Here is a 26674-nt window from a genome sequence, read left to right as displayed (position 1 = left end):
TGGCTGTGAAAATAGAGAAATTGAGTTCGATAAATTTGTAGCTAGTGATCAGTTGTACGTTTTTTTCACTTGGCTTCTTGGGCCTACTGTTTCTGAAATCCCACTGTTTGCTTCATTTCTCCTCTTTCACAGACACTCTGGTCTATATTCTATTTTACTCACTCCACATATTCAAATCCTGCTCATCTTTTGTGGTATATGGGAAACCACCTCCATTTTGAAGCCTCTTCTCTAAAGGCCACTCGGTGGTCCGAACACATATGGTCCATATTGTGCGTTCAGTCACAACCATGACCTTTTATTTATATATGATTTTTATTAATCATATGACTTTTATTTATCTTATGTATCTCATTGATTGTCTCCTATTTAAGTATTAGACTTCTACAATAGTAAGCATCTTTGGAAGAGGGACTATGCGTGATACTTTGTTGCTTCAAGATCAGTGGTCTTAAAATCTGCCTGTGTTTGGTTATCTATAGTTAACTTGTCAGGTAACACCATCCTAATGTATTGTGTGTGTTATAAAACATACACAAGACTGGGAATTTTTAAAAAGTGATGAATACAGAAATATAAATAGAAGTTCTGATGTTTATATTTGTACTCCAGTGGCTCATCTTGGGCATGCCCTGGGATGCCCACACCTCACTTTGGAGACCTGGCATTAGGTACATAGTAAGTATTCAGGAAATACTTATTTTTAGCCTTCAGCTATTCTGTGCTGCTTACTGACAAAATTCCCACCTATTGGAAATGAAACTTGAGTTTATAGTCTAAGTGTGTTTGAGACGTAAGGGGGTATAAGGAATGATTAGTCAGAATAAGGTAGGTTATTTTTGAGTGGCAGGCCTTCCTAGCTCAAGGCATAACACAACAAAGGTTTGTTTCTCATGAAACACAATTTGATGGGGGTTCGTTGAGTTTTCTCAAAGGCTCTCCTAAAAATGGTTACTCAGATATCCAGGCTGCTTCTACATTGTAGTTATAATATCTGGAACACATGGCTTTTTTTTTTTTTTTTTTTTTTTTTTTTTTGAGACAGAGTTTCACTCTTGTTGCCCAGGCTGGAGTGCAGTGGTGCGACCTTGGCTCACTGCAACGTCTGCCTCCCAGGTTCCAGGAATTCTCCTGCTTCAGCCTCCTGAGTAGCTGAGATTACAGGTGTCCGCCACCACACCTGGCTAAATTTTTTTCTTTTTTTGAGACGGAGTCTAGCTCTGTCGCCCAGGCTGGAGTGCAGTGGCACGATCTCGGCTCACTGCAAGCTCCGCCTCCCGGGTTCACACCATTCTCCTGCCTCAGCCTTCTGAGTAGCTGGGACTACAGGCGCCCGCCACCACACCCAGCTAATTTTTTATATTTTTAGTAGAGACGGGGTTTCACCGTGTTAGCCAGGATGGTCTCGATCTCCTGACCTCGTGATCCGCCCGCCTCGGCCTCCCAAAGTGCTGGGATTACAGGCGTGAGCCACTGCGCCCAGCAATTTTTTTGTATTTTTAGTAGTGATGGGGTTTCACCATTTTGGTCAGGCTGATCTCGAACTCCTGACCTCAGGTGATCTACCCGCCTCAGCCTCCCAAAGTGCTGAGATTACAGATGTGATCCACTGTGCCCAGCCCACATGGCTTTTAAGATTGCTGTGGAAGGTGAAGAGAGAGCATGATAAGGTCTTCTTCATTGGCCAGTGCATAGTCACATGGGCCCAGCCTAACTGCGAAGGAAGCTGGGAAATACAGTCTCCCCTTGTGCCCAGGAAGAGAGAATAGAATGGGATTTGTTAATATATCACATGGTCTCTTGTCTGCTAGGATTATTTCAGTAAGGTTGTTGGCTGTTTGGTAATTTAACTTGTGGATAACATGTAAAGCAAGCTTCTGTGTGAATTTAAACATGAGTTCAGCAGTATGATTTAGAATGAAAGACCTCTTAAAATATTTTCAATTTTTTAAAAAATAATAATTGTAATCATGGTGAATTTCCACATTTCCAGTTTAATTTTATTTGAATGCATTTCTACAGAAGTAAAACTGTTCATCCATTTTTCATGTTTCTGTTGTTACTTTTTTCTTTCACGCTGTTGTTCAACAGACTTTAGTAGCTTTTTGGTTTATTATGAATAAAGACTTTTTTAGTAGTGTTATATTTGGTTGCTATTGCTTACAGAAATAGTTGATATTATGTGATTATTATGATTATTGGTGATGATTTGAAGATGTTTTAGTGCACTGGTAATTTATTGGAGTAGATCCATCTTTGTTCCAATTCTCATATTACTGATTTTCTTGGAACCAATATGTCTGTTGGAATTATTAGAAAATTAGATGTTGGTCTCTTCTATATTCATTCACATATTCATCCATTGGGAATTTCAGTAAAATGATTCTAACCAGCTTTGAAACTTAAGCCAATGCAATGTTAATGTTTTTGGATTCAACTCTTCCCAGATGGGTGATGAATAAATAAAAGTCAGTTACCCCTATATTCAAGAGCTTAAAGCTGTGTTTAAGGACAACTTTAATTTCTTTTTCCACATATGACTATAGTCAAAGATAGAAGGTGAAGAAATATGAAAATTTTAGAAAAGATTACAGAAGAATAGTTTTGTTAAGAAAGGAGAAGAATATTGGGTTTTCGCAGGTGAGATGGGGAAGTTTCAGGTTATTAGGTAATGCATTAAGAGTTCCTATTTCCATAATATGAGTCAGGGCAATAGGCTTTCAAAGCTTCTCTTGACTCAGTGGTGCTATATTTTTAAATTGTAGATTTTTTATTCTGCTGAACCTGTGTGTGTCTGTTTGCATACTGAAGATTTTTCTAGATTTGGTTAAGAGTTGCAAATGTTATAGGTGTAAGTGAATAAACAAAAATTATCTGGGCAAATTTTTAGCTCTTCTTATAAGAGTGGTTTGTATATTGTGAGGCAGATTCATCCATACCCCCACCCCTTATCCTCCCACCGTCCATCCATCTATCCATCCATCCATCCATCCATCCATCCATCTTCCCATCCATCTTCCTCTCCTCCTTAAAAGCAAAGCTCTTCTTGTATGCATATATTTTAGTCATACCAATTGCCTTTTTTAGTTTTTATAGTTCAGATACATGGGAAGAAGATCAATGTGAACTAATTATTATATTCCCCACGTTTAAAATTATCTTCCCTACTATTCAAAATAAGAAGCTGCATAGTAAGCTGACCAAAGGCAGCTTAGTGTTTTATAGTCAATGTAATAAAATAAATAGCTTTCTAAAATTCAGAGCAAAGGAAACATAGAAAATAGATGAGACCCCAGTGAAAGTTAATACCATGACATCTTCTAAGCTTACTGAACTTGAACTTTTCATTTCCTGGTAGTCAAAGCAAAAAAGGGAAATGTGATCAGTTACATTATTTTTGCATATAAGATCAAAGTGCATTTGCTCAAAAGAAGCAAAGTTTTCCTTGCCAGTTAGATTTCAAAGAGATTTCTCCTATGAGACTGACTATGTGAAGGGTGTTATCATGACAACACCTTCCAAAACTTAGTAATGCATTTTAGATAGCTGCTTCTCATGTTACTAAGTGGAAGCAGTGGACCTAACACCGAAGCACAGTTTAGGAAAAGCAAATCTATAAGAGGTATAAGTAAGTGGCTGTCACCCTTGGCTGTTTGTTAGAACCAGTGCAGAATTCCCTTAGAATCTGTAGGGTTGGGGAGGGGGAGCAAGATTTCGACTCCGTAGGTGCCTAGTATACATCCAGGGATGAGAACCATAGGTACAAATGCTGAGCTTATTGATGGTTTGAGTCAATTAAAGAGTACAAGGAACAGATAGATTGCATATTTCCTTCAGGTGTCTCGTAGTTCTGTGAAAGTTTTTTGTGTTCATTTATTTGTTTTCTGTTTTCTCATAAATGGGCTTTGAATTTAAGGTGGTCTTCAGATAATTGGAGGTTTTATTCTCTGGTAAGGGCTTAGAGTACACAATTTCCACTGCCAATAAAAGATCCTTCATTTTAAAATTCATTAATAGATTGGTCTGCCTTCATTTTATGAAAATTTAGGAAGCAAACCTAGACTTGTTTGAATAGATAGCCCCTCATCTCTACAGAGATTTCTACAGAGATTAGGGGCCATAAGTCATATGACAAATAGAAAGTTCTCCAGACTGGAACTGATTTATGATAATGATTCCCAGTCTTTGGGCCTCGAGAGTTATTGTAGGGATTGCTGTTTTCTCAATCAGTAGGTATTTGAAGTACACATATTTGAAGAGAACAGTCATATGTGAGTGTGTGTGTGTGTGTGTGTGTGTGTATGTGTGTGTTTTAACCTTTAAGCAATAAAGCTAGAACTACTAGTCTAGAATAGTTTTAGAAATTGTCATTTCCTATTTGACAGTTTATAAAAATTTCAGGGATGTCTTCCTTTAGCAGGTGTTTAGTACTAAAATCTTTGGAGACATGTACCTTCATTCCAAATCTCAGTAGATTTTCTTCTCTGTCAGCAAGCCTACCATTGGCATATAGAAAGCTCCAGTGAGGGTCCTCTGGCATCATCCTAGGACTTGTCACTGAGTTGATTGGATGTGACAGCATGTCAGATTTCAGTGGCAAGAACGGCATGCAGGTGAGGAGCAGAGGGTTGTCACTGTAGCTTTTCTAGGCAGTCTCCTAGCAATTTAAGTTAGGAAGATTTAATGTGTGGAGTCTTTGAAGATGTATTGGTTCATTCATCCAGGAAAATTTTGAGTGCCACACCTCTGCGGGTTTCAGTGATTTTGTTGGTGCAGAAAACCTGTTCTCAACATAAATTTGGAACACTGAAAGTAATCCTTCTTTGGAGGAGGATGTATTTGATGTGCGGAGGCAGAAGGGGACTGTGATAGGTAGCTCTTGGTAGCTTTAGCAAGCCATGTTGGAGAGAGAGCCTTGGACTTCAGGATCTGGAGAGCAGGGGCAGCCTCATTTTTATTTTTGCATCCTGCCCAATGCTGGGCACAGTCGTTGGCAGATTGTAGGCACTGGATACATCGGCTATAGAACTCAAGAAGGAAATGAGGATAAAAGTGATACTTGTTCAAGGGGGACCTAGAGAACTGACCATACAGTTTTTGGAGACAAGAGGGCATTATCAGCTGGAGACTGTAAGCAAGGTAGGAAGGATAGGAGCAGCATATTCTCATTAGCCAGCTCTGAAGATGACTGTAATTGTCTTTGCTCCTTAGTTCAAGAACTAGCAAGAGCCTGCAATGTTACTAGTGCAAATGTAATCACACTTTTTTTTTTAAATTTTATTATTATTATACTTTAAGTTTTAGGGTACATGTATACAATGTACAGGTTTGTTACATGTGTATACATGTGCCATGTTGGTGTGTTCCACCCATTAACTCGTCATTTAGCATTAGGTATTATCTCCTAATGCTGTCGTTCCCCCCTCCCCCCACCCCACACTTTGACTTTTAAAAGGAGATTTTAGGTGACTGTTTGCCTATGTCTTCACATTGAATTTATACAGACCAGCATTAGACAGAATTGCTGAATCCAAATAACCCAAATGAAAAATTTTAACTAGAGTATAAAATAGGGCCTCACTCCTCTTTAACTTAATTCTTTGAGTATTTTAAACCCACAGAGCTCTTTGTAAGCATATGAATGTGCACTTATATATGCCTACTGAAATAACATTTCATTTCCTCTTTATTATTTGTAAATAGTTGGCAAGCAAACATAGACTTTGAAAATGCCATACATTAATTTTATTTCTTTTTTTTGCATGAATAGGAGAAAAGGTGATGTTAGGATTAATTACAGCAGTTTTTTTCTGCACATATACCATGTGTTGCACTGTGCTAGGCACTAGATGACAAGTCTTAATTTCCACTCTCAAAAGAGAGAAACTGTAAACAAAAAAGTCTTCCAAACTTAAAACACAACATATCACACACCATATTACAAGGCTGTAATAGATGCAGAAATAGGATTTTATAGGTGTACAGGCAAGGGACTCCTAGAGCGAGCTGAGAGGCAGGGAGTTCCAGGGGAATGAGCCAGGAAAAACAGCAGGGCCAGCTCTAGAGAAGGGCCTTGCTTGCTTTGTAATCTGTAGCACATCAGTGAGAAATCAAGCTTTTAGGATTTGATTCTGTATGAGTGTGTCTTGCCTGGTTTTGACCTCTCTGGGTAACCAGAAATCAGTCTGGGTATATAGAAATGGAGCTTTCATATTGAAGATACAAGCTTGTATCAAGCTTATATTTTGTAATAAAAATATGTGTACTATGTAGAGCTCCCAAGGACCTGATGCCTGTCTCCAGATTACCCTGAAGCAGTCTCTGTTCTGATCCAAGGTCTCTCGCTTCTACCCAGCTGTTCTGGGAGGATTGTCTCTAGTCTTTTATCAGATAACTTTAAGCTCCTGCAGATATGTAGTAACAAATACCAACTTCCTGCTTGCAGATCCAAGTGTTTGCTTCTCTCAAAAAATATATATGTAATCTGTGTGTGATATTTCAGCATAGTCATTTTCTTGTAGCCACTTTTGAGACGTATTGACATGACTTATAACACTTGAAGCAGTATTTGAGTGCTCTGCATTTGGATGTGTTCTGAAGCAGCACTGTCTGTGTGATGGAAGCAAGCAACGGTTGTTTGAAACCCTTTGTATCAGGGCACTTTCTGTGTACCAGTGTTAAATCTTCCTCTAGCAGTCACATAGCTTAAAGCATGGCTGTTTAGTCACTCCCTGCCTAAAGTCCAGGGCCAGGCTCTGTCTGGATTGGTGGAGAGCATAGCAAGTTTGTAAACTGATGAGGGAGGGAGTCGCCTCTTTGCATTTTAGGCTAACTCCAGTAAGGAAGAGGAGGGCTGCAGGGAAGAGAGCCTGCAGGCAGAGTGGTATATGATATTTTTGCTTTACCCATTCTTATGTGACGACTTTGAAGTCATTTTGTTATGCAGACATTTTAGCACTGAAAACACCATAAACATAAGCAATCTCAAGTAATGTGCAGACCAGACTTGGCATCTTGAGCTTCCTTATTGTTGAAACCCTTTCCTTAGAGTGGCAACCAGGACTGGGGTAAGGGAGGGAATGGGAGTGGAAACCATTTGGAAGATACACTCACATAAGCCCTACTATGTTGACCATACACAGTCCTCTCAGAGAAAGCTGTCAGTCACTCTAGGCCTGGAGCCTGCTCAGTCTCTGAGGGGGCTTCTCTCTCCATGGTCTGAATCATCATCCTCTCATGTCCTTTTGAGTCACTGATTTTCTTTTTAAAATTAAGACATGGATTTGGCTAAGTCATGATGGAACTTACTTGTTTTCTATTTGAAAGTCTAGAGGAAGGGTTTCCACATTTTATCTCTGTTCCAAATTTGCAAACCTTGTTTGAATAGGTACATCATAAACCCTGGGTATGGTGGGATGTTGAGCCTCCGGACCACATTAGGATCATGTCAGTCAAGACTGCCCCCAAAATCCTTGGACCTGTTGCTAAGACATCTCTCTGGTGCCTAAGCAAAATAAATGCATTATACTTATAATCAGAGTACATCCTTGAACCATAGTTTTGGGGGACAGAACTGATACAATTTTGCTTTGAGTTCTAACAAATTTCTTACAGAAATGTTTAAATGTATGAAGTTAAATCTGGCTACAAGGGGGACAAGATTAGGAATGGAGAAGGAGTCATGGTAAGGAAAAAATGACATATTTTGACAGCATTATATCAAGATGGCTTGTGAAAATGTCTTGTTTAGATATAGAAATCCCCATTAAGAGGTTCCCAAAGGCCAAAAATGAGAAACTCCTCTAAGACAATGGCAAGCTGGTGATGGTAAGGAAAGGGTAGCTTTGGAAGGTATTGGGTGGCTGGATGAAAGAAGAAAAGCAAAATTTTAATTCAAAAAAACTTTTTTCTGGTCTTAGTATTCCTCTCATGCTTTGGGGAAAGGTTTTGTTGTTGTTGTTTTCAATAGGCAACATGGACCAGATGACTTGTCCTCACATCACTAAATTATTTTCTAGTTAGATAGCACATGATTTCTCTAAACTGAGCTCCTGAGGGTAGGGACAGTATCCTTTGTATTCCTCTGCCTGACACTCTCCTGGCACATAAAATGTTTATTGAATTAAGGAGTACTGAATTATCTTAAAATTATTCGCAGAATGCTTCCTTCTTTACAGTATCATATGAATTTAGCTATTAACAAGGAAGACTCTTATTATTCTTATTTTTATTATTTTGCCAATTCACTTTTCTTTCTGTACAATAATATATGCAAGCTCAGACATTTCATGGTATATACACAGTGGTTTGTGTGTATGTATGTGCAAGTATCTATCTGTATTCAGGCATCTCATTAATATTGGTAGATTTAATTGAATTTTGCAGCCACTCCATGAAATGGCTACAGATTTGGTTTTCCTAAACATGAATAGATTGATGACCTTGATTCTGTAAGGCACACCCACAGATTCAGCCCCCGCATACCTTTTAGTGTTTTATTGAGCACCTGCTGCATTTCAGACCCAGGGTACTTTATAGACATCCTCTGCACAGCCCTGTGAGGCTTCAAGCACAAACCAAAGCTTGAAGAAGTTGATAGCCCTTTACTACTGTCCATTTTCTCTCCTTTATGCATTAAAAAAAAAAATCAGACAGTATGTACTTGGGGTTCCAGTACAAATGGCATCTCTACCTATTGCCTTCTGTGATAACCTGAGCCAGATCTCTCTGCACTTCCACAGTATATGGTGCTATTCAGGTCCCCAGCACAGTGCTTTCTAGGGCAGATGGGGCACTGGGGGCTGTCAGAGTTAGAGGAGAATGTTTTACATTTGACTCTTGTAAACATGAAAGCTTCACTTAACCAAGCAGTCTCTTTGGGATGTGGATATGACGTACTTTAGATCAGAATGTGTTTCTAAGTTAGACAAAGAAAAAGTGGCATATGAGGTGCTGCTTTTTAAAGCTTTAAATCAGTAGGGAACATCTGTCTGCAAAAAATCAGAAACCATTCTTTTTAATAAGCGCAACGTTAAATTTAGCATTAAGTTGTAAAGGTGATTAGCAAGGTCTGTAGAGTAACTTCTCTTGAGATAGGTGTTTCCATGATTTAGTTGCCTGTAACAAAGTCATAAAAATCGATCATGAAATTAATTGAAATAAGCCATTTTTGCCAAAAAGTTTGGAAACATTTGTGTTGGGAATTTGTTTAAAGTGAGCCAGAATGGCTATTCTTGTAGACCATAGCTGTGCAATTCTTTTAAAAAGAGTTGGGTATTAAAAGGTGATTGTTAGAATTCTTTTGTTAAAAGAGATAGTAAAAATGCTTTAAGAACTTAATGAATTTGAATTAAGAGCCCCAATTGCATATTTGTTCTTTTCCCCAAATCAATGTGTTTGGTTAATTTCTGGATTGGGGAAATAGCATAATTTCCTCCCTGCTGTCTGCTTTCTCCCAGCCTCTTTCCTTGCATATGCGTTGGGGTTCAGATTTTGCAGCTTTCCATGACATGCCTCTCTCAGTAGAAGTCATCTTTTCCTTTTCTGAATATCTTTAGGAGTTTACGGATATGTTTATTACCTTCTCCTACCCCCTTTTTGTGGGGGAACTTAGATGTCTTTCTTGTTAGATTTTAAGCTTCTAGACGACAGATTCTCTTAATCATCATCCTCAGAGCCCTCACAGTGAGTACAACGCCTCTTACCTCATGAATATCCATGGAATCCTTTGGGAGCCCTGCTCTTCTGGATGACCTCACCCCTGCTTCCACATACTCTTCCATTTTAGTTATTAAGAGATTAAATCAAGGCAATGGAAGCCATTCATGCTTATTAATTTGTGAGATAACAGCCTGCAGTAGCAAGGGCAGATAAAGAAATAGAATTAGCCTTTTTGCTTTTGACCTCTTGCCAAACCCCAACAGGATGCTCTGCTGTGGGGAACCTCCCCCCTGTGGGGAACCTCCCCCCTGTGGTGGTTTCATGCCTAGGGCATTTCTAGATACTGTTTTCTTTGAAGCAAGTTTCAGAAGGAAGTCCTCAGCAGCACAAGGGATTGCTACTAAATTCCAAAGAGCAGCTTCCAGGCCCTCAAGACAGATGTTTCCTTCTCTCTGCTTTTATATCTTAAGTTCAGTCCTTTTCCTTCCTGGGATAATTTAGTCTCTCTAAATCCCTTATCTACTTCCTAATGTGTGTCTCCAATACCTGGCTTTTGCAATCCACCTTTGAAAAAGAGTCACTCTTTGGCCCAGTTCACATTCTTACCAGTCCAGTAGAAGGAAAGGTGCTTATTTTGTTGAGTAACTCTTAGCAAGCTGGTCCTGGCTGGGGCAGACTTGAGGATCTCCATTATGATTTGATAATGGTCAGGCCTCCAGGCTAGAAAAACTTTTGGGGTGTCCCTAAGCTTCTTTGTCACGAGGATTACAAATAAAAGTTCTAAAATCTTGAAAGAAAACTACCCCTTCTGTTTTACATTATTTTCTGTGACTAGGATGTGAACTCCTGAAATAATGAGCTTTTCTTATTAATTCTAATGCTGAAGTAGAAGAGTTTCTTGTCCAATTATGCAGGTGTTATGGGAAAGGGGTACCAATCCAGACCCCAAGAGAGAGGGTTCTTGGATCTTATGCAAGAAAGAATTTGGGGTGAGATCACAGAGTAAGTGACAAACAAGTTTATTAGAGAATCAGAGAAACAAAAGAATGGCTACTCTCTAGACAGAAGCCCCAAGGGCTGCTGGTTGGCTTTTTTTGTGGTTATTTCTTGATCATATGCTAAACAAGGTGTGGATTATTCTCGAGTTTTCCGGGAAAGGGGTGGGCAAGTCCTGGAACTGAGGGTTCCTCCCCTTTTTAGACCATGTAGGGTAACTTCCAGATGTTGCCATAGCATTTGTAGATTGTCATGGTGCTGGTGGGAGTATCTTTTAGCATGCCAATGCATTATAATTAGTGTGTAATGAGCAGTGAGGAGGACCAGAGGTCTCTTTCATTGCCATCTTGGTTTTGGTGAGTTTTGGCCGGCTTTTTTTTAACCACATACTATTTTATCAGCAGGGTCTTTATGACTTGTATCTTGTGCTGACCTCTTATCTCATCCCGTGACTAAGAATGCCTAACCTTTTGGGAATGCAGCCCAATAGGTCCCAGCTTTATTTTACCCAGTCCCTATTCAAGATGGAGTTGCTCTGTTTTGAAGGTGTCTTACACAGGGATTTCTAGTTTTTAAAACATCGTAACACATGTGGAACCATTTTATATACACGTAACATTCAGATAGTATGATTTTCCTCCTTAGTGGTTACATTTGACTGCCAAGATTAAAGTATATTTTTCAGTGACCCATTTAAAAAAATGTGAAACGTGGTATATGTTGAGGCTGACCTGGGTAATCTGTGAAATTTCACAAAAATATTGTGAGATCTGTGTTTTGGAAACAAGAATGATTCTAAAGGAAGAAGAAACTAAAATGCATATTCATAACATCTTATTTTAAAGCCTGACTTTCGAGCTTTATTTGATGCTTTACTGTTGTCATTCTAAAACAGATGTCATCTTAAAATGATTTATCTTGATGATATTATTTTTGTTTTGCAGCCAATAAAAACAATCCTTTTCCGGTTATGTAGCCAAAGGAAAGCAACACGGCCACTTATGTTTAGGATATAAGAATGTAAATGAAATTAGAAAATTACATGTCAATAAAACAGTCTTAGAAAAAATGATTGTAGCTCATTTTCTAAGATAATTTTCACCTGCATTCTGCCATCTGTCATGCTATGGCATAGCATCTTTGTTATATTGGGATGGCAACTAGGGACTTCTTTGAGATTAGATGTATAAAAATAAAAGTACAATGCCTTAAAAAAAATAAGTTGTTGTTGTATGGTATGTCTTTTTCTATTTTATTTCCTTTCAACCTATCTATGATTTTATATTTTAAATGTCATTCCTGTAGGCACATATAGTTGAGTCTTTTTATATTCATTCTCACATTCTCTGCCTTTTAATTGGAGTATTTTGTCCACTGACATTTAATGTAATTTTTGACATGGTTAGATTTAATTTGTCATTCAATTATTTATTTCTGTTTCTTCCCTCTTTTTTTGTTTCTTTGTTTTTTGTTCCCCTATTCTTGGCTTCTTTTGGATTATTTGAATTTTTTATTCATATAATTCCATTTACTTTTTAGTTATTTTGGCTATAGTTCTTCATGGGTTGTTCTAGGGATTATAATATACCTTAACTTTTTAGAATCCATATAGAGTTAACATTTTCCCACTTTATGTGAAATGTAGAAGCCTTCCAACCATTTAGGTATATTTACCATCCATCTCCCCCTAGTCCCATCTGTTATGTTTGTTTTCACATTGTTTTCTTTTTACTGCATAGTGCACACTCTGCCCATTGTCATTTATTTTGAAAGGCTTTTCTACCTTTTCTTGCCCTGAAGCTTGAACTATTTAGGAATGTTTACCAGTGTTGTGGCTAGCAGGGGTAACTGTAATGTGTACATAAATTAAATTACCATGCTTATACTGGCATAGGACAAGACTGCAGTGAAGCTTTCCAGGATAAAGGTACAAATAACTATAAAGACTTATTTTCCCTAAAGTTTTACCTTAAGATGTGATAAGATGAATGTCTGGTGGAAGGGCATAACACTAACTTGACAGTGATATCAAAATATCAACTTGGGGATATTTTCCAATTGGGCAAATGTTTCTGAATTAAGAATATGAGACAATTATAGATATAAAGATATAAGGAAGGCCAGCGTGGTGCCTCTCCTTAAGAAAACTCAAGGTTTCCATGCAAAACACACCATACATAATTCCCTTTCTCCTTTTCCTTCTCTTCCATGTCCTTATGGACCACCTCAATCCTGACTGGGCTTAGTGTGAAGTTAGAATTGGGGAAGCACATGGAGGTTAGGCATTTTTAAAAAACACTTTTTGGGGGGTTAGTTTAGAAACACCCAGTTTTAGGACTAAACCAGAGCTAGTAAGGAAAATAAATAGTTGAGACTTGTATATCTTAATTGTAGGTGGGAATTTTGAGACTGAGCTATTTTGAGAGGGTTGAATTCAGAAGGAGAATTTCCTGGTGTTATTTGAAAGTACTCTAGGGCTAAAGATTCAATGAAAAGGAATACCATTTTGAGAGCTTTTGAAGAAAATGACTTGAAATAAGAAGGTAGAAACAGTTATCTAAGTTCAGGTAAGTTTCCTGAGACAAATTTAGTTCTGTTAAACACTTTGGCTAATGGAGAGGTCCAACTACCAGTTCTCAGAATGGATTAGATTGGCTTTGGAGAATGATTTCTCAGGCAACTCTATAGGGAAGAGCCGGAGAGGCTGAAACATGGGGCCATGTTTGAAAGAGCGTAAGCTTTGGATGTATTTGGGTGTCACAGACATCTTTTCTGCTTTGCACTTGAGGTGAAACAAACCTAGGAAGGAAATGGCAGGGTGGAGAACATGGAGTTTTGGGGAAAGAATCCTTGCCATTGTGTCTGATGGCCATGAAAGTAGAACCACTCTGATGAACACTCTGAACAGAAATAAGATGGGAGAGGAACATAAATACCAGCTAGACAATTGTGAACATGCAACCCAGCATTCCACCCTGACAGAAAATAACAGATGAGCCCCAAACCAAACTTCTAAAACCTAAAAGTGATAGATATAGCTGTTTGGAAACATACTTAGTCCTGGGGAAAGTTTGGCTCTCAAAGAACAGCTGTGTAGCTGATCTGGAAATGAAGGGGAGATCGCCTTTAAACATCAGGCTGACCCTATTCTTAGAGCTCAACTAGAGGACAGAAGAAGAGGATGAAACCATGCCCTTAATGTGGTAGGACTAAAACCGTGTTCACTCCCTTACGCTATCGTCATTATATTATAATTAACCATTCATTTCTCTGTGTGGTAAATAACAATGCTGACACGGTCACAAAATAATGTGAAGCATATGGGTCACAACTGTTTTTAACTAAAGACTTCTCTAAAGATTTATTTAGATTCCTTAATTACAGAGTGGCTTGGAAGACTGGCATGTGGTTTCAGTTTATAGTTATAAATGTTGGAGCTGATGATGGGTACGTGCTCATATTGCCAGAGAGGGAGAGGAACAAGATTGGGAGGGGGATTCGTGTTCTTTGGGGCCCTCCCTTTTGCCCCCGCCCTTTTTTTTTTTTTAAAGAAATTGAAGATCTGTGTTTATAAGAAATAAGTATGATGACATTTATACTGTGCTTGAGATGGGTATGCCAGTAGTTACAAGCCAATTTTTCCAGTGCTTAAGTACTTTAATTGGTAAATTTTCACGTCACTTTGAACTCAGTGGCTCTCTAGAATCCTGAAAGAATAAATCCGTTTTAGCCTTTGTCTTCTATTAAAATTATACTCTCTGTTAGATGAATGAGACCCTGTCTTTGAGGACAGCAGTTAAGTATTTCAGCCTGGATAGAGAAGAAAAGTATTCAACTTAGGTTCTTTGACTGAAAATGAACTCACAACAGGGTCATTTGATCTTCTAAAGCCTTGTGTTTGTATATATGTGTGTATGTGTGTGTGTGTGTGCGCGTTTGTGTGTGCCATGTATGTTACTCATTTTTGAAGTCATTTTGCATTATTTTGGAACCAGTGGTAAATATAATGCAAAGTTGTAGTCCTAGGAGCATGGGAAAAAGGTCTGTATTCAACAATACATGAAGAATTCAGTGAGTATGTATTGTATATTGGAAAACTTCGTTTGTATTTGCTGTAATGTGTTTTCCTACATTTCTTGCCAATGATGATAATGAAAGTGGCATCTCGAAATATTATCTGAACATTGGAGGAGCAGAAGGGGAGGAAGGCTCATAAAAAAAATCTAAGCAATGCTTTCCTTCCCTGCATGAAGGTCATAGAAGAAATGAATTTCCCATTGTTTGTCATTCTTCATGGAGCTCTCACCAGTAGGGACTTTGCCACTGCTTCAAGAGCATCCACTCATTCATCCATCCCTTCATTTATGACTTGGTATCGGTTACATTTCGTGTTTATGTCTCTGTGGCATAAACATAGCATAAAGATTAATTAGAAAAGCTCTGCCCTAGAGGAGTTTGTATTCTGGTAGGGAATAAGAAGGTGTGTACATAACTAATTATAACACACAAAGATTTTCTGACATTTATTCAGGGCTTTGTAACTTTCAAAGTAATTGTATGCACTTTTATTTGATCTTCTAAAGTACGTGGCCATGGTAATGACTTGCTCAAAGTCAAGTAGGTGTTGAGATACATCTATAGGGCCCAGGGAATTGCATCTGAGATGTTTTCTGCCTCTGTGTTCATTGTTTTCCACTATCCCCATTATGCAGTGGTGCACAGACTGGGGAATCAGAGAATGGGAGAGAAGGCTAAGGCCACAAGCAGCTATGGAACTTGAGCAAGGCTTTGGTTGTGTAGAGAATGGTTGAAAGGGCTTTGAGAGACAGAAAGAGATCAGTGCACATTGTTCAAAGGAACAAGCTAGAACAAGCGGTTATTCAAAAAAGACCCTGGTGTCAAGATCTTTTTATTACTTTTTTTCTGTCATTTTCTTTTATTCATACATTCATTCAACAAATGCACTTAGAGTATACAGTACTTATTATATGCAAGGCAGCAGACTCACTGATACGAGGGTTACAAAATAAGACTAGGGGTGGCTATCCTTGAGGATCTCACAGTAGTTCAGCTGGAAGGTAAGATATGCTGGCAAATAATTGTAAGAGAACATGATGAGAGAGGGAAGAATGTGATTCACAGTATTTCTGGGTTCAAGTTATGGCTCTTCTGAGAATGGGATCACGGGCTTCTCATGTCATCTCTTAAGACCATGTTTCTTTAAAGAGGCTAGCATTTAATTTGCAGATCTGTGTTGAAGATTAAATCCAATTGTGAATCCTAGGACACTTTACTGGGCTCCTGGCACATCGAAGGTGTTCAGTAATTTGTCATTATTATGGTTCCTTATGCCTTTGGAAGAAAAGCCAAAGTCCTTGACTGGTGTGAACAGCTCTCTGTGATCTGGTTGGCCAAATGTACACTCTTCCTGTATCCCAGTCCTTCACAAGTCTCCTGGCTGCAGACTGGTTGCTCTCTGCACCCTTGTCACCCTGTGGTCTATGCAAAATGCAGAGGTGCTGTATCCCAGTGGTCAGTCGCAGGCATTAGCTCTGGCCCTGCTGTGTCACACTGGCAGTGGACCTCAGCAAGTTATGCCTTTGCTTTGTGCTGGTCTTGTTGTGAGATTTAAAATGACTAAATGTAAAGAGCTTGGAGGCAGTTCTGGTACATGGTAAATGTGGATATTATTAATTCTAATTACTGTCTGACTTTGCTACTCGCTGTTTATCATCCTGCACTGAAGCTTCCTATCAGCTCTTTCGTTTTTCATTTGGAACCTGCCTATCTCTCTCCCCAGCTCATCTCTTATCCTCTCTTCATTATGCTTTGCTTTGCCTTCCAGCTACATGGAACTGCCCATAATCCTTCACCCCACCTCCATGATGTTTTGGCCTTTATTTTTGCCTGAAAGACATTTGTCTTGCTCATTCATTCTTTAGGACTGAGTTTTCCACCTCTTGAGTTTCTCTGAGTCCAATCTCCACCCCTTTGAGGTTTCCATTTTGTTCTGCCATGTTTTGCACATACCTTTATCATTGGGCCTAATGTATTGGCTCCATTTTCTCTTTGTCTCTTTCTCTCCTTTTGACGGAGAACTCCTGAAAGAAGGGGTCAAGCATTAATAGTCTCTACACTTCCAGCTTGTTCTTGCCACATAGTAGACTCTCAACAAATACTTGTTAATAAATGAAGTGAGGACTTTACCTATTTTAAATACATTGTGTTATTGTCAGAATCATTTTTTCAATTAGCTAGAAGGGGCAAAATTTACTTTAGTCAATTTTGAAGTGGGGAAGAGCAACAGGAGCACTGCTCTGGCCTTACTTGATAGAGGCCCTTTGTCATCCTAAGGCAGGGTTAGAATTTTGGGAGGCTTGGGCTGGACAAAAACCTTGGCAAACCCAATTTTGCCTCTGATGGATCTTACAGTTTCATTCATTTGTTTGTAAAGGCAGTATTTCTGTATTTAACTTATTGTAGTAACATCAGCTATTTGGTATTTGATAGTATTTTTCTAATGTTTGAAAAGATTTTTTTTCCCTCATATTGAAACTTCAGTGTATTGTCCTGAAAAATCTCAACATTATCCAATTTTAGACATGTGGTGTAACATTTTCTCCTTGTTTGTCTGAGTTACCTGGATTTTAGTTTAACAACCCGTAAATGTATCTTGCTGGGTTTATAAATAAATAAATTATTTATTTATATAAATAATAAATATTTATATAAAAATATATTTATATAAATAATAAATATTTATATAAAAATAAAGCATATCATTAGAGTACAATAAAACAGTACTATTTTGGTTAATAGAGAATAGATGGAAGAAGGTAACATGTGCCACGAAGGATGGGTTTATTTATTTATGGATTTTAAGAATTCAAAGGAAATAAAAGGTGATAGCTTGCTTTCCAAAAGCATATCACAGTGGCCCTTTAAGGAGCTCGTAGTTCCATCTGATAAACACATAATAATGATCTGAATTCTAAGGAATTTTTTTCCATTATCCCCTGCAGCTTTGCCCTTTCGGATGAAGCATACAGATCCCTACGAGATCAAGATAAGGACCAATGTATTCTCATTACTGGGGAAAGCGGAGCAGGAAAAACAGGTAAGGCTCCTACCAAGCAACTCTGCAGAAGGTAAATGCTGCACAGAATGACAACAGCAAAGAGGACCAGTGGGGCCTCCTTAGCAAGATCTGTCGCAGGGCCACTGTGAGGGTGCTTCTGCAGGAGGATACTGGTTAGGAACACAGAATGTTCTCTGGACTCCCCAGAGAAACAAGGTGCCTATCCAAGGGGATCCCAACCAATATGAAGTCTAGTGCTGGATTCTAGATCTTTTTAGCATAGTCTCTGGATGGTGCAAGATCTTTTTACTTTTCTCCCAAGACATTAAACCTGTGTGCTCTTACAGATTCAAACTGCTTCCCCAAGAATGCCAATTTATTTAGGTTTTAAGAGGGTACAAACACCCTCTACCTTTGCTAAAAAGTGAGGGAAGGTACCAGAAAAATGCTAACATTTTACCCAAGAGTTTTCCTCTGAAGCCTGAAGAATTGAGATTTTTATATGTATTTTTTAGACCTGGCAAGCTTTGCATAAAACAACCCTCCAAATGGAAGGGTTATGCTTTTTTCCCCTTGTGCTTTTAATAAATGCAATTCATATGATTGGTGGTCTTGAGTGAGAAAATGACTTTACAGATGGTGCCCAGCTACCTAGAAAAGATTCAGAAGAGCTACATTCTCTGAATTCAACCTTAGAAAGGTTAAAGCTGCTGTTGTCGGTGGGTTTTTTTGATGGAACTGATGAGTCTGTGGAGGAGGAAGATGGTGAGGGAGATGGTATTGTCATAAAGTTTCATCTGTAAAATGCTTTTGTTTTATAGATAAGAATCTGATAATTGGTCAATTCTTTTAGTATTCAAAGGTGGAATTTTAAATGTTTCTATTCTACATGGCTGTTTAGTTGTCACATTTACACATTTTGAGTTCCCATTGATCAAGAGAAGAAAATCTACCATAGGTGTTGAGTCAGCTGACTGAATCCATTTTATTCACAAGCTCTTAGAAAGATTTGTGCCTTGAAAGGCTCACTCTCTACATCAAAATGGTTTTCCTTCTACACCTACTCTTTCCTCCACTTGCCTTAGGAGTAACTCCTCCCTGCACCCCATGCAGCTGAAGAAAGAGTGGTTAGATGAATGTGTCCAGCCCCCTTTCTTGAGCCCTTTGGAGACACTGAGCACCATTGTTTTGCAGGGCTAGGCAGGTTCTAGGCTCTAGGTGGTCAGAAATGAAAGGAAAAGGACTGGCATGTAAAAGCCTTAGGTAACAGAAAACATGGTGTCATATTTTTGAAGCGATTTTAGTTATAAACCACCTGGTGTAGACTCCTCCACATGGGACAGCCAAACTCCTTTTAAAGTGATGAAGTCTCACCACTTTGAATGGCGCCCCCCTGGATTTGTTGTACAAGTTCAGCTAACAAAAGTTCTTCCTTACCTAGAGTTCAATTCTGCCTCTACCCATTTGTCTGCAGTCTGCTATCTGGAACTTTACCATATTAGTCTTCCTTCTCCTTTACAGGACAATCACTCAGTTATTTGAAGTCAACATTTTATCTTCCTAGGGCTAAAAATCCCTTTTCTTCAAATTTTCTCATTTTATACACATTGATTTAATTCATTCATCCAGAAAAAAAATTATTGAGTACCAACTTAGTGAACGGTACTATACTGGGGACATAGACACTGTCCTTGCCCTTATCACATTTAGTTTAGTAGGGGAGATAAACAATAGCTCTTTAGATAGACATATGTATGTACCTATACATACAAATGACATGCAAAACATGAGTGAAGGAAAATCACATGGTGCTTATGAGAGCACGTTACAAGAAGAATTGGATCTTACAGATCTCTCATTATCTTGGTCCTGTTGTTCTGGAAACATCCTAATTTGTCAATATGCTTCCTGAAATTACCTACCAAAAAGTAAACAGAATACTTGAGATTTGGTCCTGGTTGTGGTGAAACTCTTATCCTTCTTTTTCTTTTTGAGACGGAGTCTCGCTCTTGTAGCCCTGGCTGGAGTGCAATGGCGTGATCTTTGCTCACTGCAACCTCCACCTCCTGGGTTCAAGTGATTCTCCTGCCTCAGCCTCCCAAGTAGCTGGGATTACAGGTGCCCACCACCACGCCCAGCTAATTTTTGTATTTTTAGTAGAGACGGGGTTTCACCATGTTGGCCAGGCTGGTCTTGAGCTCCTGACCTCAGGTGATCCACCCACCTTGGCCTCCCAAAGTGCTAGGATTACAGGCATGAGCCATTGTGCCTGGCCTATTATCCCTCTTAATGTGGACTCTGGGCTTCTATTAATATAAAGCATATATTGACTCATACTGGTCTTTAAACCAAGTAAGATATTATAGGATTTTTTTTTTTTTTCACAGTAACTTCCATTAGGTCAGATCTGCTCAATCTACTATTGATGAACAAAATTATTTTAAACTTACATGCAGAATATTGTGTTTATTTTTATTAGTTTTGGTCCATTGTTATAACCTCTTGAGAAGCTGACAAATCCTGATTCTTTCCCTTCCCTTAGGATTGCTGTCTTTTTGCTGGGTAATAATGATACTGGCTAACCCACGTTCAGCACTTATCACGTGCTGGGTGGTGTGCTTATTTACATGTATGAGATAAGTATTTTTGTTATTTCAATTTTTGTGATGGGAAAACAGGAACACAGAAACGTTAAGCAATTTGCCAAAACTTAGACGGTGAATAAGTGGTGGAGCTGGGATTTTGAATGCAGGTAGTGTAGTTATAGAGTCCCTGCTTTTATCCACTGTACTAAGCTGCATCTCTGTACCTTGAACATGGTACAGAGTAGTTCTTGAACATGATTCTTTCCGAATGCCACACTACTTTGCCCATGTTGGTAAGTCTCCTTCAACTAGCCTCCCATGTCTTCTTAAGAGAGGGATTTTGTATTGTGTTTCTACTACCTAATTTAATGCCTGCCATACAGTAGGCATTCGGTACATATTTGAATAATTGAATGAACATCATGTACTAATCCAAGGAGCCAGCCTCCTGTCTTTATTTAAGTAATTGACAAAAACACTGAATAGGACTGGGCCAAAGACTGATCCGTATGAAAATTGCCAGGTCTCATTTAAAATATAAGTCTACCTTACTAAAAATTAGTTGATTTGCTTAGTTCTGGGTATCTTTATCTTTCTCTATTTTTTTCCTTAGGCAGTCTCAACTATTTTCCAATAATGTTAATGTGTTCTACATTTATACTTCTAGTTAAAATACCTCTTGGCTGATCTCCCAGCTATGTATTTACTGCCTGTCTGACATCTCCACTTGGGGGTCTAACATGCATCTCAGACTAAGCACGTACAAAATGGAACTCTTGATTTCTCTCTTTACCCTCTTATAACGAACCTTTCTGATCTCAATAAATGAGACCACTAGTCAACCTAGTTATCACACTAGAAATGTTTGTTATCCTTGATTTCTTCCTTTCCTGTATTTCCCATATCAAATCCCTTTCCTAATTTTGTCAGTTCTGGCTCTAGAATATATCTCATACCAGGCTCTCTCTTCCTTTTCTTTTTGTCCACATGGAGACTCACAAGCCACCAACCATTATCTCTCATGAGGATTATTTGTAGCAATGTCTAATGGGTTTCTCTCCTTTCTCTCTTGATTATCCCTAATTCTATTTTACAGACCCCAGTCTTTGCTTGTTCAAATCTCTCTCTCTCTCTCTTTCTCTCTGTCTCGGTCTCTGTCTCTTAACCTGTGGGAAACTTTACAGGACATGGGCATCTTGAGAAAATGCTTTTACCCCTTCCATGTCACTAACCAGTTCTTTCAGAGGAAACAGAATTTAATTCTTAGAAGCCTACAGCTTCTTGTTTGTCTCTAGGTGGACCAATGAAAATGGTGGCAAGGCAAGTTAGAAACTGTTCGTTGCTGAAGGCATTTGTACTGATGCTGTATCTCATGCCCATCCCCCCCCATCCTATTTGACTCTATCTACAAGCACACGTATTCACTTCCTATTGCTTCATTTTTATTTTCACTTGGAAGAAGAAAAGAAAATATTCCTAAGCTTCTTTCATTCTTACGTTCTTTAGCTTTTTACTCAGCCTTCTTTGTGACTAATGATTTTTTTAGGGTGTTCTAATTGTATCAATTTGTTCCTAAATGAGTCGTCAGAAGTGGGTTGCGGTCATTGTTTTGATGGGTCTTGGCCAATTCTTCATCTCCTCTGGAACATGTGTTCTGAGAAGACAGCACGTCCACTAATCAGCTATGTCAGTATGTGACATCCGCCTTCTCAGAGTTCTTAACACTACTACTTCCTCCTGGAGCCAGATTCCATCTCCTGGTGGGCTCATGTATCTTCCTTACTGAAAAACTGAGTGGAGGTTGCTAGTGCTGTTTCAGAGGATTGGCATCCATTTTTCCTAGGAAAAAAAATAAATACCAGCCTATTTCTGTGGTAGAACTCTAGTAGTAAAATGGAGTTCATTCTTCTTTTTTATAGTTTTCTCTTGATATTTTTCTGCTTGACAATTTGTTCTATTGGTTTCAGTGAGCAAATCACCACTTGAAATCCTCTTCTCCTTGTCATCTTCCCTGGATTTAGTCCTTCTGGGGATCCCGTTGCCCTTTATCATAAGCTGGAAAATGGACAGCGCTTCCCAGGGCTTGTCACCCTTTCCTCTGGTAGTGCCATTGTGTTTACAGCACATAGAATTAGGTGCTGCTTCAGGGAGGAGGCTGGAGGAGGGTCCAACAGAAACCCTAGAGCACTGCTTCTCAAATCTGCGGTGAAGCACCAGTTCCAAATCTCATGTTCATCATTACTAGAAAAATGAAATAATAGACAAAATAGAGCATTTAAACCTTAATTTTTTCTTTTAGTTTCAACAGGCAAAACAAACAGCCAAATTAGTACAGAAACTTTTAAAAGCCTGCTTGCATGTGTAGATCAGTTAATAGTCTGTGGATTGATCAACTTTGAGTCGTGCTGGTCCTTGGACCATACTTTGAGTAACACTGCCTAGAAGTCACTCAAAGCATTTGTGTTGTTTTTGAGCCACTGTGCTGCTTGAACCCCGTGATGAACTATCATCTTGGGTGCTTCGACTGTCTGTTATCACTAAGACGCCTGGAGCCGGGAGGTGGATACTGCTCCTGAGAGTGGTTCTTTTTGAATACCCACTTAGCTACATGCTTGGTAGCACCTAGCCCTTGAGTCCTTTTCACTTATAGAACCAACAGCTTCTCCTGCCTCTCAGTCCACTGTAGACATACAGTGGTTTGCTGACTTACTCTATTTTCTTTCTTTTTTAAAGCAGTGGTACAAAAACTGCTTAATATTTTATGATGGTTTTAATTGTCCTTAGTCTATCAAATTGAGTAAAGCCAAGAATATGTATGTTGTTTAAAGGTTCTGTTTTATGGAGATTACTTACAGGAAAATAAAATGATGGAAGATAATATAGAAATTTCAGTATATAGTTGTACAAGGAATTTGGAGTGGGGGTTTCATCTCAGTTTTGAGCAGAAGAGGGATGCCAGGCCATTTTGAAATGTCATATCATCTTATGCACTGAAATTGTTTTTGTGTACATGTGTTTATTGAAAATTTTGTTTTAGTAAATAAATGAAAGAAGATGATTAACATTTATTGAAGGCCTGGAATGTGCTGTGTGCTTGACATATAATATCTCCTTTCAATAAAAGTCTTTACTTAATAGTTTGTATAGAACCACCGTGTAGTATTAGAGGGCTTATTTTGTAAGAAGTAATTAACTTAACTGGGTCATAAACCCTCCTTGGCAGATGATGATGTTATTGGTCTTAAACATTGGAGACACTCCTAAGCTGCAGAGTTATGTAACATGGGCACTTAGGGAGAGGCATGAACTCTTTTGAGTCCTTTGGGGTGCTATTTAATTCATTACTGCTGTGCTAAATAAAAAATTCATCAGACCTCATAAAAGTGCCCAAGTATTTTTAGGCATTGAACTCACAACTCACTCCCATGAATACAGATGGTTTGTTGAGAACCTTTCAAGCACTGATCGGGGCAGGGAGGCAGAATATGAGGGAACCATCAAAACTACATTTTTCCAAGGACATCAGAGTAAATCTCTGGGCCTGAGAAGATGATCCCAACATTAGGAAACATAATTATTTGGTTTCTAATTTTACAGTTACATCAGTTTCTAGGAACTCTTCAACCATCTGCTAGAAGAGTTATGAAGCCTGCCTTGCTCATTAAGACCTTTGGTTCTAAACCCCAAATGACCTTATATATATCTGCAGTGGTTCTCCAACTGGACAGTGACAGAGATGCCACTGACTTACTGTCGCCTAAACATTGGCGAGCATTTCACAGTGTTGAAAATACCCACATTGAAGCAGAATAGATAAGTGAAGTCAAGGCCAAAATGTAGTGAGCTTTTGTTTTGTTTTCCCCTGAGTGAGAAAGACCCCTCTCCATCTGTGTGTTTTATATAAATTATCAGAGATTTTGTGGCCCTCTTTCAGAAGAGGATGACATACAGGCTTATTTCAATAAAAACATCACTAGTTGTGACTTCCCTCGTAGCAAAGGCTGCATCTCTCATTGCAGGGCCCATGCGTTTAGTACAATGGAACACTTCACTGCTGCCTGTTAGATCCATTTGGATATGTGGGAGCTGGGTTATTTTGCAGCACAGCAGACTCCGGACTGCTAAAAGGTGGTTTCCCCAAGCTGTAGAGTGCTTGTTTTGTTGCACACAAACATGGCCTCATTGATTTAGGCATTCACTCTTTAGCCCTAAACTATGGTCTAGGGCTCCGAACCACCAGACCTACAAAAGCTCAATTCCTAGAAAAACTTTGGTGTCTTAACTAGAGAGCTAGAGAGGTAAAGAAGGAGATAAATAAATGTGTATGAATAAATGTATGGCCCTTTCTATATGCCATATGACCTGTAGATCAATATGCGACATACATGATATTGCCTATATCTATGAATTTATCTATAGAGACCTGTTACTCCTGGATGAATTTATTAGAAGCTCTGTGAAAAAAGTGCAGAATAATCCTTGCCTATTCTCATGCCTTTTTTCCTCCGATGCAGTGATTGAATCCATGTGGAGCCTGCTCCGTTAACATACATAGGTTTAGGTATCTTAGGCATGAGATTCCCATCCTTTTGTCATCATCACAATTGTCTTTCGTTGAATTGTTTTCCCTTTCTCATTCACCTTCCGCTACTTCACAATGCTTTCTTTCATTAAAAAGATTATTATATATGAATTTATATAATTCTATGTTGTGTGATAATTACATGATAATACATATTATTCACAGTACAGTGCAAGGTGTCAGAGAATACAGAGTTCAATTAGTTATTCTTACCCTTACAGGACTTTAAAATCCTCACAGATTTAAACTGTCATCTATACTTCCTTTCCATTGTTTGTAGAAATTAATTCTGATCTAGATATTCTGATCCAGAAGTATTTTGTAACAGGCCCTTTGTCCGTTAGTGAGGAATATGTGTTAAACCCTAAATGTTCTGCCATTTTCTGATGAGAAGAGATTTTGACCCCAAAGACTTCATATATTTTGTTAGTCCAGATGCTGATGAATTTTAAGATTCAAGTTACATTCAAACATATACATATATATGTACGTAAGTTTATATGTAAAGTATCTATGAGTTAGAGAAAATGATGAACCAAGAATTGATTCTAAACAATGCTGTTACATTTTGTCTATTTTAAATGACAATATTCTTATATTTAACAGTCAACATAATTCAAAAACCAGACTTTGAAATATGGTGGATGATACTCCATTTTTGATTCTCCTCAGAAATACAGTTTTTCATTATAGAGGTTATTATGTAAAGGTTTGATTTGTATAAGTATATAAATATTTGAATACAGATCCAAATTTATTTGAACTTTAGCACCAGAGTCAAAAGGAAATGAAGCACAAAGTCTCATGAGGTAACTATTATTTCCAGTTTCCAGCGTGGTGAAATATTATGAAAACAGTTCCTTAAAGTATGTTGGACCTTGTAATTCATCCTTACTGGTTTATTAATTTCTCAAAAGTAGTGCCTATGTAATGAACTACTTGAGTTAAAGGTCAAGTATTATGTCAGGAAAAAAAAATTATAGGAGTTGTCTCTTTTAAATAGTGTGATTTTTTTGGAGAAAATACTGTTAATACCAGCTTCCAAAAATGACTTATTAAGATGAGCCCAGTAGTAGAATTCCTGAAAATAGTTAAGAATCTGAAGATATTTTTAACAACTTGGAAATAAATTATTAAAACAGCTTGAACTTTATTCTCAAAACTATATTTAAAAATTTTATTTGAATTGCTTAAATAGGTTTTAAAGTTAATAAAGTGATTCTTAATTTCAGTTTAAATGAATCCATCTTTATATGCCGGGAGATATTATGGGTTTATATATGCTTTAACAGCCAAGTGATGTAAGCCTGACCCAAATTCCAGGAGATCTGCTCCTGGTGCCATTTTCAAACACATTTGACCCTGAGAGAACTTGATCGCATCTTGTTCTGGCCATTAAAAAGGTCTCTGAGAGGTCAAATCAATTCTAGTAGCCACCAAAAGATTCTCATTCTTGGTTGATTTCCCCCCCCCACCACCCTGCTAAAGCAGTTGTCCTCTAAGTTCATCCTGGACCAGAACAGGTTTTCAGAGGACTCAACGTAGCCATGAATCTGAATTTTGAGGTTTTGACGTTTAGCCACAGTAAGGTCCATAATTACCAGAATAAATAAAAGAGCCTGACCTAAACTTTATACATTTTTTGTCAGTTTACCTAAAAGAAAACTTACTTTTCATCTAAAATGTGTGAGTGTGTATTCGTGTGTGTGTGCATTAGTATGTTTGTGTATTTGCCACTGTCTAAGACAGTTATTTTGCTGATAAATGTTTTGT

At 38.3% G+C, this 26674-nt stretch overlaps 1 protein-coding gene across 5 annotated transcripts in view; it reads left to right on the top strand.

Moving 5' to 3' along the window:
- MYO1B (myosin IB) overlaps positions 1-26674 on the top strand; it is a 175636-nt gene that overhangs the window by 67481 nt on the left and 81481 nt on the right. For all 5 annotated transcript variants that reach the window (XM_058440104.1, XM_032755114.2, XM_032755113.2 and 2 more), the window contains one exon: positions 17679-17773. In XM_058440104.1, the coding sequence (XP_058296087.1) occupies positions 17679-17773 (95 nt within the window). The remainder of the gene's footprint in view (positions 1-17678; positions 17774-26674) is intronic.

Source organism: Hylobates moloch, unplaced genomic scaffold, assembly GCF_009828535.3.
Source record: "Hylobates moloch isolate HMO894 unplaced genomic scaffold, HMol_V3 SCAFFOLD_1, whole genome shotgun sequence".
In the NCBI taxonomy this organism is placed as follows: domain Eukaryota; kingdom Metazoa; phylum Chordata; class Mammalia; order Primates; family Hylobatidae; genus Hylobates; species Hylobates moloch.
Note: the sequence above shows the minus strand (reverse complement) of the source record. Positions and strands in the feature narration are given on the sequence as shown.